Source organism: Mesoplodon densirostris, chromosome X, assembly GCF_025265405.1.
Source record: "Mesoplodon densirostris isolate mMesDen1 chromosome X, mMesDen1 primary haplotype, whole genome shotgun sequence".
Classification (NCBI taxonomy): Eukaryota; Metazoa; Chordata; class Mammalia; order Artiodactyla; family Ziphiidae; genus Mesoplodon; species Mesoplodon densirostris.
Genome location: NC_082681.1, coordinates 18,774,037 through 18,787,157, shown reverse-complemented (window position 1 = coordinate 18,787,157; position 13,121 = coordinate 18,774,037). Strand labels below are relative to the sequence as shown.

Here is a 13,121-nt window from a genome sequence, read left to right as displayed (position 1 = left end):
CACGAACGACAAGATAAAACAAACCTGTAACAGCACTTGGATACAGTTAAAAACAGTAACAAAAAACCCCATTCTGACCCAAGATAACACTTCCCAGATGTCCACATCCCTTAAAAAGAGCACACTGATTTCCTCTGGCCAAAGGGGGCTGGAGGTGGGAAGGGAACTGCAGCTGAAGTTTGTCATCGAGAAGTCATCCCGTCCGTTTGTTTTGTCGGCTGCCCTTTCCCTGTGCCCCCTGGAGCCCCGAGCTGTGGCGAACGCTGCTGTGCCCTCAACTGCCGCTCCACCACTGTCGGAAGAAGGCACCCCCTCGAGGCTGCCGCTTATTTGGGAGGCTGCTCACTGGGGCCCCTGTATCTCAGGGATGGGGGGCGTGGGGACGGTGTGGGCAGACGTGGAGGTAACTTGTAGATCACAGCCACACCCCTGGGGCTCAGGTTCCTCGGGCGTCCAAGCCGTCCACGCCATGTGGTCGTTTCAGGATGGCGTTGGGTGCTCAGTGACATGGTTGTCTGCTGCAGACTCCTCAGGTGGAAGGGTCCCCAGGATACTTCAGCTAAAGGCCGAGGCAGGAGGAGAGGGCCTCTTCGTTGAGGAGCCTCATGCCCGGGCTAATCAAAGGACAGAACCCCTCTGGGGCTAACGTTTGCCATGTTTGTTAGGAGTCAAAACCTGGGTATAGGAAACCGTGAGCATTTCTATGAATGGGGAACACGCGCGCGCGCGCGCGCGCGCGCGCGCCTCTCCTGGGGCACCGAAGCAGGGGTGGGGCAGGGAGTTGGGATGGTGCCCCTCTGCTTCCCAAGGGAGCTTACAAGGTTGTTGTAAGGGCTTAAAATTATGGGTTTAAAATGATACCTATAAAGTACCTGGCACATAGAATGTGTAAACATAACTACGGTTATTACAACACAGTTGGGGAAATTATGAGACGAGCCCATCTGGAAACACTGGAACTGGGTTGGTGGGGAGGGAGACCGAGGGCAAGGAGGCCTTTCTGGGACCTGCTTCAACTGACCAGGCCTGTGGGGTGTGCAGGGATCAGACTGAGCCCTGATAGGACAGGCCGGGCAGTCTGCCTCTGGGCTGTGCATCTTGGCACCAGCTGCTGCTGCAGTTCTACGCCCACCTCCCGACCCTCTAGCTCTCGCCAATGAGTTAGCGACTCCTGAGAACTGAGGGCCCTCCGAGATCCTAGCGCAGCCCCCCAGCCCGCTCACCAGACAGGAACGGCGCAGAGTTGCTTGGAGGGCTTGCAGCCCCCTCGGCAGGAATTCGGGTCCTCAGACCTGTCCAGCATCCTTTCTAGTGTTCTCACCGCGTTTTTCTGGTTGCCGGGAATTGGAGCTGTTGAAAAGCTTCACTGCACACAGGGGCAGTGGGGGGCGCAGATGACATGGGTGTGGGAAATGGGCTATCTACAGAATCCACCGGAAGAGGCCAGGGGCCTGCCCTCAGCCTACGGCAAGCACGGAGGCCGGGTCAGCGTCCATCACCTCAGGGCTGTCAGCAGGGTGCTCTGACCGTACTTCAGGTTGTCTGCGTACCAGGGAATGTCCTGGTTCAACAGCCCCAGTGGATGGCCCGGTACTGAATGCCAAGTGGGGAACGGCTGCCACTGTTCTCAAAGCACCAGGTGCCAAAGATCAGGGATAAACAAGGACCTCACCTTATCAAACACAAAACCTAGTGCAGTGGAACATGTTTCCAGATTAGAAACTAAACATTTATGGGCAGATCAAAACACTGGTTTGGCCACACACCGTTAACAGTGATGTCATGAAGGGATGCGTGCGTTAACAGAGCACAATTACTGCCTGAGTGCACGCTCAGACTTTCAAAAGCAAATGTGTTTTCCTCATGCGCAGCCAGCACCAAATGTGATGTTTAAAAGGGCTGTGGGAGAGGCTTCCCTGGTGGTGCAGTGGTTAAGAATCCGCCTGCCAATGCAGGGGACACGGGTTCAAGCCCTGGTCCGGGAAGATCCCACATGCCGTGGACCAACTAAGCCCGTGCGCCACAACTACTGAGCCTGCGCTCTAGAGCCCGCGAGTCACAACTCCTGAAGCCCGCGCACCTGGAGCCCGTGCTCCGCAACAAGAGGAGCCACCGCAATGAGAAGCCCGCGCACCACAACGAAGAGTAGCACCCGCTCGCTGCAACTAGAGAAAGCCCGCACGCATCAATGAAGACCCAATGCAGCCAAAAATAATAAATAAAATAAATTTATAAAAAAAAAACAGAGCTGTGGAAGAGGGAATGGGGAGTGACTGCTTAAAGGGCACTGGCTTTCTTTTTAGGATAATGAAAACATTCTGGAACTAGATAGCGGTGATGGTTGTACATTGTAAATGTACTAAATGCCACTTATGTGACTTTTACCACAGTAAAAAGAAAGATACTTTAATCACTGGCCTCAAGTATAAGTCAGAGCCATCACAGGGAAGAATTAACAAGCATTGAAACAGGTGCAGGAAGAAGACCAGAGTTCAAAATTCACATCTTAATGTCCCACGGTGGAACGCCACCAAATTACCAAGTGACTGCAGAGGGGCATCAGAGGATTTGATTACTTACCAGAGGATTTGATTACTTATTGAACATACCGGTTGCCTGTGTTCATAGCTTGGTTAACAACTGGTGTCACCTTTATACCACCACCAGTACATTTTTTATTATTAAAATAAGAATAAAACTTGCTTTACCTGCAAAGTTTATTGTATAGAGCACACACATTTATATGAAGGCGTAACAGTGTTTCAACATGTGAAATCTGTACAGAAAAACATCAGAATCACATCTGTTAAGATGACTGTCTCTGCCTTTTTTATAAAAGAGCTAGTGTATAAAAAGTTTTTAAATCTAAGGCACCAAGCTCTATTCTATAACAAAGATACAGTACTCTGAATAGCAAAGAACTAGGGAATCAGAAAGAATAACTACTTCCTTTTACTAATCGAAGACTGGTGGCTACAAAGAACACAGGCCTGCTTCAAACTATTTGTGATTCACCAGAAAACTCATTAGCATTAGGACCACTCATTTGAATTCAAGTTTTAGTCAATGGTTTAAGCAGGATTCAGTGGATTTCAGGAAATATATATCCTGTGTACACGTGTGTGCGTGTACGTTGTGTATGTCTCTGTGCCTATCAAGGGGACCAAAGAATAACACTTCGGTTATGTACTCACTCGCAGCCAGCCGCTAGAAAAAGGCAAGCAAATTTTGATTCCACATCTCAAGCCTGAGTGTATACTGAAGGGCAAGCCTGGAGAGCACAAGCAGAAAAAGATTATACACAGTAAACATTTAGAGGAATTAAACATACCCCACCAGACAACAGCCAAATACTGCCTTATGTACACAATAAAAATAATAACATGTTTTTATAGATAAACCGCAGTATGTACTTCAAAATGAAACACTGACAAAAGCAGGGAAGATGCTAAAGATCACACCTTCTAGGGCTCCCAGTATTTGGGGCTATCAGTGCCTGTGTACGGGGCTGGCAGACTATGGCAGAGTTAGAAATATATGTACATAGCGGTAAAATGTGATTTAATATTTTGCAACCTTCTGTATTTGTATATTAAGAACAATCCAAACAAAGCTCTCGTGAGGAATCTTGAGGCCCTCAAATAAGCCATCATGTCCTCTACAAGATCAAATGTGAGTTTTTATTGGTAAATTAAAGTAATTGTTAAATGGAGTAAACATGATTTTAAGATTTCAACTATATACTGAGAAAAAACTATTCCTCTGGTAGAGATTCTCTTAGAAACTCAAGAGTTAGCATTTTATAAAGACACCCCTGATACACACTCAAACGTGTTGGCAGGAAAACACAAGAACGAGAGACATGAAGATTTTTACAGGAAAACAAAATGACTCTTTACTCAGAACCCTTGCTTGTGGGCAAGAGTCAAGATGATATGAGCATCTTCTGAGATATGTTAAGATGACGTTTTGATGTTTCCCTTTTTTTTTTTTTTTTTGAGAGTCATTTTCTTTGCCAGGTTCAAGTAGGACGTGGAGAAATTTTGAGAGGTGTGCCTGGAGGTCAAAATCCAGAGTTGGAGAATGGCTTCTCTTCCAGGCTGGATGAGGTTTACATATCTGACCAGAGGGAAAAAGAAAAGAAAGAAGGTTAGTAGAGAAAATGCTGGTTCCACAGCAAGTGGGCCCTGGCTCTGCTCTGAGGTGGGCCTGGGACCCTCAGTAGCGCCCCTGGAGTTGCTGACACACTGGTGCTCTTATAAACGTTCCCCAACCCCCAAACGGACCCAAGCTCCTCTCAATTTCAAAGAGAGCTTCTCAAGGAAAGAAAAACACAGGGCTTTTGGTTTTGGAAACACAAGTTGAGAGCCTAATTCCAAAAAACTCACTAACCCTCTGCCCCGAATGATTATCTGTGTGCTGTAGAGCAGCCAGTGGATCAGGAGCGCAGAGGAACCTGAGGGGTCTGGGGTTTGAAATGAACCCCACTTTGTATATCTGGCAGGAAATGCAGGCCATAAAAATTAGAATCAAGTCATTTACCCTCTCAAAACTAACTTAATGGAGGGCTCTTCTATATCAACCTAGTTTTAGACCAACCACTGTCTTCTCCCTCACCAAGACAACCTTGGAACAGCTGGAAACACAGGAGGGTTCAAGGTCAACCACCTTTCAAATGAAGTGAAGATGGGATGAGGCCTTACCTGATCGAGCAGAAACAGATTTGCTTGTTTTCTTGTTGTCTATAGGCGGCTGGTGACTTAGGCAGGATGTCATGGGACCTTTCAGATGGTGTTTTCGGCTATCAGGAGGGATACTGGACTTAGGTGGTTCTACCTCGCTTGTGATGTCAATAATCCTGTCACAGACCCAATCCTGTGCCTCTGAATGTAAGCTCTCGGAAGGTCCCATGGTGTTGCTGGTTTCTGCCTTTCCGGTTTTGGCTGCTCGGTTGGCTGTTCTTTTGGTGGAGGATCTGGAAAGAGATATTTTGGTTATAATCTGGATTATCCCCAAACCAAGGCTTTGCCTGAAAGAAGCTTTATTATTTAATTCTAAGAAATGTCTTGGACATAAATAAACTTTCAGAATCACAGAATGGGAAGGCTGGATGGAAGGGACCCTGGAGATGACAGAACACACTGGTTTCCAAGTTGTGTCCTCCCAGGTCCTAGGGCTCCATGGGAACGCTGAGGGGGGCCAGGAGCAGCTGCACACACAGGGCTCTAGGGACGCTGTCCCTACTGCAAGCAGATCCAGGACACAGCCAGTAAGGCGGAGTGAGGACTCATGTGGGTTTACCAGCTCCAGTGCCCTTTCCACACCATCAGCAAGTCTCTTAGCAGATTGTTTCCACAGGCCTTGCAGGTTAATGTCTTTTCAGGCCATTGCCCAAGGAGCCTTCCTTTCCAGGAATCTGGTCCTGTTCTTCTGACCCAACCCTCCGACCCTCAGTTTCCCATATGTACAGTGAGGACTTTAATATCAAACTCAGAGTTGCAAGGAGAATTAAAATAGTTAAAATGCCTGGTATACTGCAGTCACTCACTCAATGTCCCCTTCCCTGACTGTATGAGACAAGACTAACCAGCGTGAATAAAAGCACAGTTTGGAGTCAGGTGTATCTGGGTTTGAATTTGGGCTCTGCCCTTGAACAGTGGGATGCTGGGCAAATAAGGCCCACAATCTCTGCACGCCTGACTTTCCTCGCCTGTAAAAATAGGGATGCTCATCCTCACTGAGCAAGGCTGCTGTGGGGATTAGTTTGTTTCTATAAGTCGAGTCCTTGACACAGTGTTTGGTACAAACTAAGAGCTCAGTCCATAATCTCATGCACCATTCTAAGAATGCTAATCATAACCCTTCCAAGTGTATTCTGATGAACTCACCTAGGGACTCACCTGGCACTCTTTGTCTGATTCAAAGGGTCTTTCACTCTTTTTTGTCTGAAGGTTTTCATGTCACAATTTAAAAGTGTTTTTGTCTCTTTACGGATGTAGCTAGAAGTCGCATCTAAAAACACCAGCTTGCAAGTGTTCTTCACATTTTTAAAATGTGTTTTTGGTTTTGTGGATGACTCCATGCCATTTATAAAAGCTAGAGGAAAAAAAAAGAGCAACAAGATTAAAACTGGAGTTTCAACAACAGGACAAGCAAGGTGCCTGCCGGCTCGGGAGGGAGCCTGCCTGAAGGCAGGAGCTGTCTCATGGCAGCACTTCCCGGAGCCATGGCCTGGACTACTGCCCAGGGCACAAGCCCAGCCAGCCCTCAAAGCACAAAGCGCCACCTCTAAGGAACTTGCCCTCTCTCCTTTGCCAGCAAAGAATGATGGCCAGAGGGCCAGATGGCACCGCACTTCTCGCCCCTCCTCCTGATGACCCTCTTATTTTAGTCTCACCTCCGACCTCAACCTTTTCCAATGCCCTAAGATGGAGCCTACAGCTCGGCTGCCCCTACTGCTCCGTTCTCATGGCATTCTGGCCAAACTTCTTTTAAGTGTGACCAGCTTGTGGCAGCGCCCCGGTCTGTTCATGTCTGGCTCCCCACTGGCTGTGGTTCCTCGAGGTCCCAGTAGCTAGCAGAGCGCCTGACTTGTGTGTTCGACACCCGCTACGCCATAAAGGGTGAACGAATCGTGTTTTCTCAAGTGCCATTACTGTGGCCATTAAGTGGTTCCTACCCACCAGGGAATGAACGAGACTCAACAATGCACCTTAGGGGCACTCGTATCACGACATGATTCTCATTTTCTCTCAGTGAGGCGGGGAGTGGCATTCTACCTATGGTCAGTCATGAATGCACCACAAGGTCCTGAACTGCGAGATGCTAGTAAGCCTCACACTGAGCTGAGAAAGAGCTGCCATTTACAGTCTCTCAGCACAACCCGAAACACAGTAACAGCTGTAGCAGCAGCTAATATTTATTGAGAGTTTGCTACGTGTCAGGCACTGTTAGCACTACATGATCTCACTGCAATCTCACGCCCACCCTAGGGAGAGAACAACATTAGCTTCTCCTTTTTCAGACAGGAAAACTGAACACAGAGAGGTTGAGTAACCTGCTCAAATCCACACAGCTCAGAAGTGGAGAAACCTTTGGATGAGCCTAGACAGTCCAGCTTCTAAATACCGACTAACAGAACTCAGAAGGCAAGCAAACCTGACGGATGCATGTCATCAAAGGAATCACTGTCACTTTCTGACTCGTCCTCATCGTCTGCCTCGTCCTCCTCATATGCATCATTGCTGAATGTTTCTGTATCCTACCATGAAAAATGAAAGTCATGATTACAGCTAATATTCAGTCATCCTGACTTAGTTATTTCAAAGAAGACAGATTTCAGGGATTCCCTGGTGGCGCAGTGGTTAAGAATCCACCTGCCAATGCACGGGACACGGGTTCAAGCCCTGGCCCGGGAAGATCCCACATGCCCCGGAGCAAGTAAACCCGTGTGCCACAACTACTGAGCCTGCGCTCTAGAGCCCGTGAGCCACAACTACTGAGCCCACATGCCACAACTACTGAAGCCCGTGCACCTAGAGCCCATGCTCCGCAACAAGGGAAGCCACCGCAATGAGAAGCCCGCGCACTGCAACGAAGAGTAGCGCCCGCTCGCTGCAACTAGAGCCCGCGTGCAGCAACGAAGACCCAATGCAGCCAAAAATAAAAATAAAATAAATAGATTTTTAAAAAGACAGATTTCACACCTGGATTGATGGCTATTTTTTTGTCATTTCAGTTAAAAGGTAAAAAAAAAATCTAACCTCTTTGGCCCACAGAATTTACAGAGGACGGGACAGGTGGCCCGTGTCTTGCAGCTAGGGAAAGCCACTCAAGAATGAAAGACTTCCCTGAGTGGGAGCCAAGGGGCAACAGCTTTGGGCTGGCATGGGGGCTCTGCCAAGGTGGGGCCTTGGCTAAAAAAGTTCTTGGCTGCTGCTTGGGGCAGGGCATCTCAGGCCAATGGGCTAAATGATCCTTGAGATGGCAACTCCCAGCACTTTTCAGGAATGACATTTCTATTCTAAATTTTCATGATATGAATGACCACAACTGGGCAACTGTAAATAGGCAAAATATCAGTTTTGTAGCTCAGAAGGTAAAGAACACAGAATCTAGGGGGAAAAGACCTTAGATGCACGCAAACCATCAAAAGGGAGGACACTGGGGCCGGGGAGGGAAGGGTGGCGGTAAACAAATACTTATGAGATATACCCTGAAAGCACTAACCATAAAGGAAAGAAACTGCTAAATTTCACTTCATTAAAATAAGCTTCTGTTTATCAAAAGACATTATGAGAGTGTGAGGCAAACTACTGCACAGGGGCTAATAACTGCAATACAGATGTCCAAAGGGCTCAGAAGCAGAGCAGGTAAAATCTACAGATCAATAGGAAAAAGGCAAGTGACCGAACGGAAACAGGGGCAAAGGACTTGAAAAGGCGCTTCACCAAAGTGAATCTCCAAATGGCCAATAAGGCACCCGACTCCATTAGTCATCCAAAAATATTGATAAATTCAGCGATGTGAAAATCAAGAACTTCTATGTAGCAGCGGACAGCAAGAAGAAAAGACAAGCCACAAACTGGGAAAAGATATCTGCAACACATACAAGCAAGAAAGGAGAAGTTTCTAGAACATTTAAAGAACTACCAATGAGTAAGGAAAAGACAAGTCAGCCAGAAAGTTTGGGCAAAAGACCTAAACAAGCGTTCCACACAAGAAAAAACATGAAAGCTAACTAAAGGTATGAAAACATGCTCAACCTTTTTAATAATCAGGGAAATGCCAATGTGATGTTATTTCGTTACCACCAGAGATGGGCAAAAATTAAAAAGTCGGCAAGAATGTGAAGCAACAGGAATTCTTATACACTGCTGGTAGGAGCACACAGACTACCTTTGAGGTATTTGAATCTGGCCTTCTTGTCCGCTTCATAATTTCCTCAATTCTCTATTTAAAGGAAAATAAAAATTCAAACATGAAAACAGATTAAAAACAAAACACTGGTCCTGAAGAAGTTGATTATTTCCATGTTCCAGAAGCGGACAATATCAGTGACTGCTCCAACGCCACAGATACAACCGACGCAAGACCCTGGGCTGGCACCTGGGTGCCTTCCTTCTAGCCCAGTTTCATGATCATCTAGAAAACACCCTGAGCAGTGATGGGTGTACTTGTTATCCTAACAGAGAAATCCAAATGACTTCCCACTCCTGATTTTGCCGACGTGGAAGTTTATTACTTAAGACTAAGAACATATTATTGCAAACCAATGAGAACTTGTGAGCATGATTTTAGTCTGAACAGCCCACGAGTGAAGCCGAGTTAATGAAAAAAATGCACCCCAACAATGCAACCCTGTCAGAGGTTTTGTTACTAGAAGGAGCACACGCAGGAGGGATAAGCTTTCCCTTCTTTCCTGAAGGTGAGGAGAGCTGCAGCTCTCTGGCCTCCTCGGGGTGACTGATCTCCTAACAGAGACGCCGTGAAGTACCTTGCCTGGTCCAGGGCCCTCCTTGCTCCAAGACAAGCCACTTGGGTTGTACAAAGTGAGGTCCTACCTTACAAACAGCCTGCACCTTGGCCTCTCAGGGAAGCCTCCACCTTCTGCTTCTTCCCACTCAGTTGCTGCAATTTCCAGCCCAGCTTAGAAAAAACTCTAACTTCCACCAACCCCTACCATGACCTGAGTGACTCTGTTCAAAGGAGCTTTGCTCCCAGAGATTTGCTGTATAGAGACATCCCTGTAATGGTCATCAGTGGTCCACGAGGGAGAGGGATGATCAGTAAGAGGACATCATTCTAGGGAGAAGGGGCCAGATCCTTGGATAAGAGAGCACAGAGGGAAAACAATCAAGGCTAGCATATCACTTACTTGTCATTTTCAAAAACATGTTTTGATATCATGTGCCCAACATTGTTTTAAACAAAGAATCAAACCCCCCAAACAGAGGGAAGGAGTACCTTTTTCCTTTCTAATCTCTCCTGCAAATTCTGTAACATAATTCTCTCGTGCTCCTTCTTGCGTTTGTCAGCCTCCTCCTGAGCTTTTATTTTGGCATCACTTTTCTAGAAAATTTGCATAAAAATATCATTTAATCTCAATATATCTGAGTGACATCAGTGAAACAGTAAGATGTTATCCAGAATAAAAGAATGTAACCTTTTGATTGAGAGTACCCACATATATAACATTCATGGATCATCAGTTTTCAAACCATTAGCAAAAATATACAGAACTAGCCTAACTATTATCACAAGGATTTACAAGCCACGTTAATCCCCTTCAGGACCTCAGGGTTGTCAGACCACAATCATTTCAAGTATGTATGTGATTATGTAGTCTTCCACTGACACAGGCATCAGAAGCCAAGTCTTACACTTCTCAAAAGCAGCAAGAGGATTCCTAAAAGTACTTTCTCGAGGAATGCAAATGCATACAATCATTTATGTAACATATTAATTGATTTTGATAAATGATGCACTAAAACTGGAATATAAATTAGGCTACAACAATAATTTAAACTGAGTATAGTCTGAGCTCAGTTTGGGGGTTTATTTACCTGGTGATTTAAATTTACATGGGTGACATTCTCATCAGTGAATCTGATGAGGCACTCATAATTTGTATCTTATCTGTTGTGGTGCAGGTGTTAAGTGTCACCACAGAATACAGGGCTGGGAAAACTCACACAGGACGTTTAATCTCTGTGAGCGATCTGGATTTGCCGAAACCAAGCTATAATATTATTTATAGAGACAAACTAAAGGACTGCTCATCTGTAATTTGCTGCTTTCTGCTTTTGTTTCACTTGGAAAACATTCTGGGATTCGGCCAAGGGTGGCTGAGAACAACTCACAGAGACACTGGTAATAGTGAGACTGTAATGTGAATGCAACCAGAGCATGCAGCATCTGCTTGTTTTGTCTTGGAGAAACAGACTTTTGCTTTGGGTTTCTACTGAATTTTAGAATCTGGTTCTCATCCCTTGATCAAGTGGGGAGCCGGCAAACCTGGAGTTCTACTTTTTGGTCTTCTTGTTCTTGACTTCCTTTCTTCTTTATCTCCTTTGGTGGTTGCCCATCTCCAAGTTTTGAGAACTCCTCTTGTTGGCCTTCATCTGCTTTCTTTGCTATGTCTTTCATTTTCCTGATGACACAGAATATTTAAATAACTCTTATTATGTGCATTTTTATAGTAAAGCTGCTTGTGTATAGTAATACAATTTCTATTTACACCAGATTCACCACTTTTTCTGTGTTGTTACTACACAGGATTTGCATAATTTCATCTTTTTTAAATGGGGGAAGCTAGCCCTTGGGAGTAGAAAAAGATTTCTATCAAGTAGTGGGCTACTTTGTGTCTTAAAACACAAATGTGCGTGCACACACACACACATATATAAAATCACTCCTTCTTAATTGTTTTAGACGTACGCTCACACCCAGTCTCACATGGGGGTGTGAGAGACGGAATTTAGAGGAGGGTCTGGTGGTGCTCAGAGGAGAAAAGCCCAGTCTACAATGACTGGTATTCAGGGCTATTAAAATGTTAAACCAGCTCTGTTTACATGAAGCAATGAATAATATTCTTCAAGTTATAGGGGTGTTTTTTTCTATTCATAATGTCTCCTCCTCCTTTCTCCCAAACCCATGTAAGGTACATGGAAAGCATGTGACTGTGATTCAAGAACATTTAATACTTAAAAACAAAGTCAGGACTGAAGTTATTCTTTGCAGACAGTGGACAGAGGTTTACATTAGAAGGCCCCAAATCAAATGGGCCTTGAGATCGAAGATCAAGAAACCTTTAGATTGAGGTAGAATGCACACAACTGTACACGACAATGGCAGCCCACAAGTCACTGGAAACCCAGTAAAACACAAGAAGTATCCTTTCCAGGTTTACAATTTTTTTGGTAACTTTTTATTTTCAAACTTACAAAAAAGTTTCAAGCAAAGTTGCTTTACCAGTGACTAACTCTATGTGTGTGTATATATTATTTTTTATGAACCGTCTAAGGATTTAATTCTGAACTAAAAAAATGTATAAAGAATGTCACTGGGACAAATGGCAAATTGAACTGCTGACTCTGAATTAGAAAATAAAATAATAAATTTCCTGATATTAGTTATTATACTCTGGTTATGTCAGAGAATGCTTTTGTTCTTAGGAAGTATACACGGAAGTATTTAGTAGGAAAGGGTCATGATGTATGCAACCTATTCTTAAACAGGTTTACAAATTCTAAAGTTATAAAGGACTTTTGAAATAAAGAAAGGGGCTGATGCCAGTGAATGGCAACAGAAAGAAGTCTTGTGTGATCACTCAGGCGCTCCCACTGAGATCCAGGCCCCTGACATGAGTTCAGGTCTCTATGCATCTTTACAGCACACCTGACGGCACATGACACATAGAGACTAAAAAGGACCATACACTCATCTACACACCAGCATCCTGTCTGCTTGAAATGCTCCCCACATTTGTTTAGAAGGCGACGAGTCATTTCTGATTCACACTGAAGAAAAAGTCAGTTACTATTTGAGAATCTATAATACATCTAACTTGAGGATAAAGTGTGACTTCCAGAATTCAGGCCCCAGCCAAGATTTACAGTATAGAAAGGATGATTTTGTGCCAACCTTTGTTCCATCTCTTTTTGTAGTCTTTCTTCCTCTTTTTCTTTTTGTTCACGAGCAAGGCGTCGTTTCTCTGCCAAAATTCTTGTTGCCTCCTCGGCATTCATAGGCCCTGGTGTGCTTTTATTACCAGACTCTAATTTAAATTAACATGTAAAACAGTTAAGTTTAGGGAACTTACTGCCTCTAAGTCCAACAAAGAGGTGCAAGACAACCTGTGATGTTAAAAAAACCAAACAGTATGTCCCTGGTCTAAAATGTATAAATAAACTATAAGTGATTTATGTAACAGCTTTTGTTCAAAAGCCCAGCTCCCGCCCCCTCTCACCCCCACCCCCCAACAACAGAAGTAGCATATTGTTGATTTTTAACAGCTACCTGTTCCAAAATGAAATAATGTACTCCTGCTTTGGTTTAGCTGTTTTGAGATACCTGACCGAATTGCCTCTATGGGAAAAAACTTAAAATATACTGAATAT

General features: G+C 44.8%; 1 protein-coding gene across 3 annotated transcripts in view; it reads right to left on the bottom strand.

Moving 5' to 3' along the window:
• Positions 1-2,683: 2,683 nt before the first annotated feature.
• The window catches only part of MAP7D3 (MAP7 domain containing 3), a 35,176-nt gene continuing 24,738 nt past the window's right edge, over positions 2,684-13,121 (bottom strand). For all 3 annotated transcript variants that reach the window (XM_060087585.1, XM_060087586.1, XM_060087587.1), the window contains exons 11-18: positions 12,646-12,778; positions 11,017-11,152; positions 9,967-10,071; positions 8,899-8,952; positions 7,159-7,261; positions 5,901-6,096; positions 4,704-4,975; positions 2,684-4,119 (exon numbers count right to left, since the gene is read on the bottom strand). In XM_060087585.1, coding sequence (XP_059943568.1) covers positions 4,112-4,119; positions 4,704-4,975; positions 5,901-6,096; positions 7,159-7,261; positions 8,899-8,952; positions 9,967-10,071; positions 11,017-11,152; positions 12,646-12,778 — 1,007 coding nt within the window. In that variant the 3' untranslated portion in view covers positions 2,684-4,111. The remainder of the gene's footprint in view (positions 4,120-4,703; positions 4,976-5,900; positions 6,097-7,158; positions 7,262-8,898; positions 8,953-9,966; positions 10,072-11,016; positions 11,153-12,645; positions 12,779-13,121) is intronic.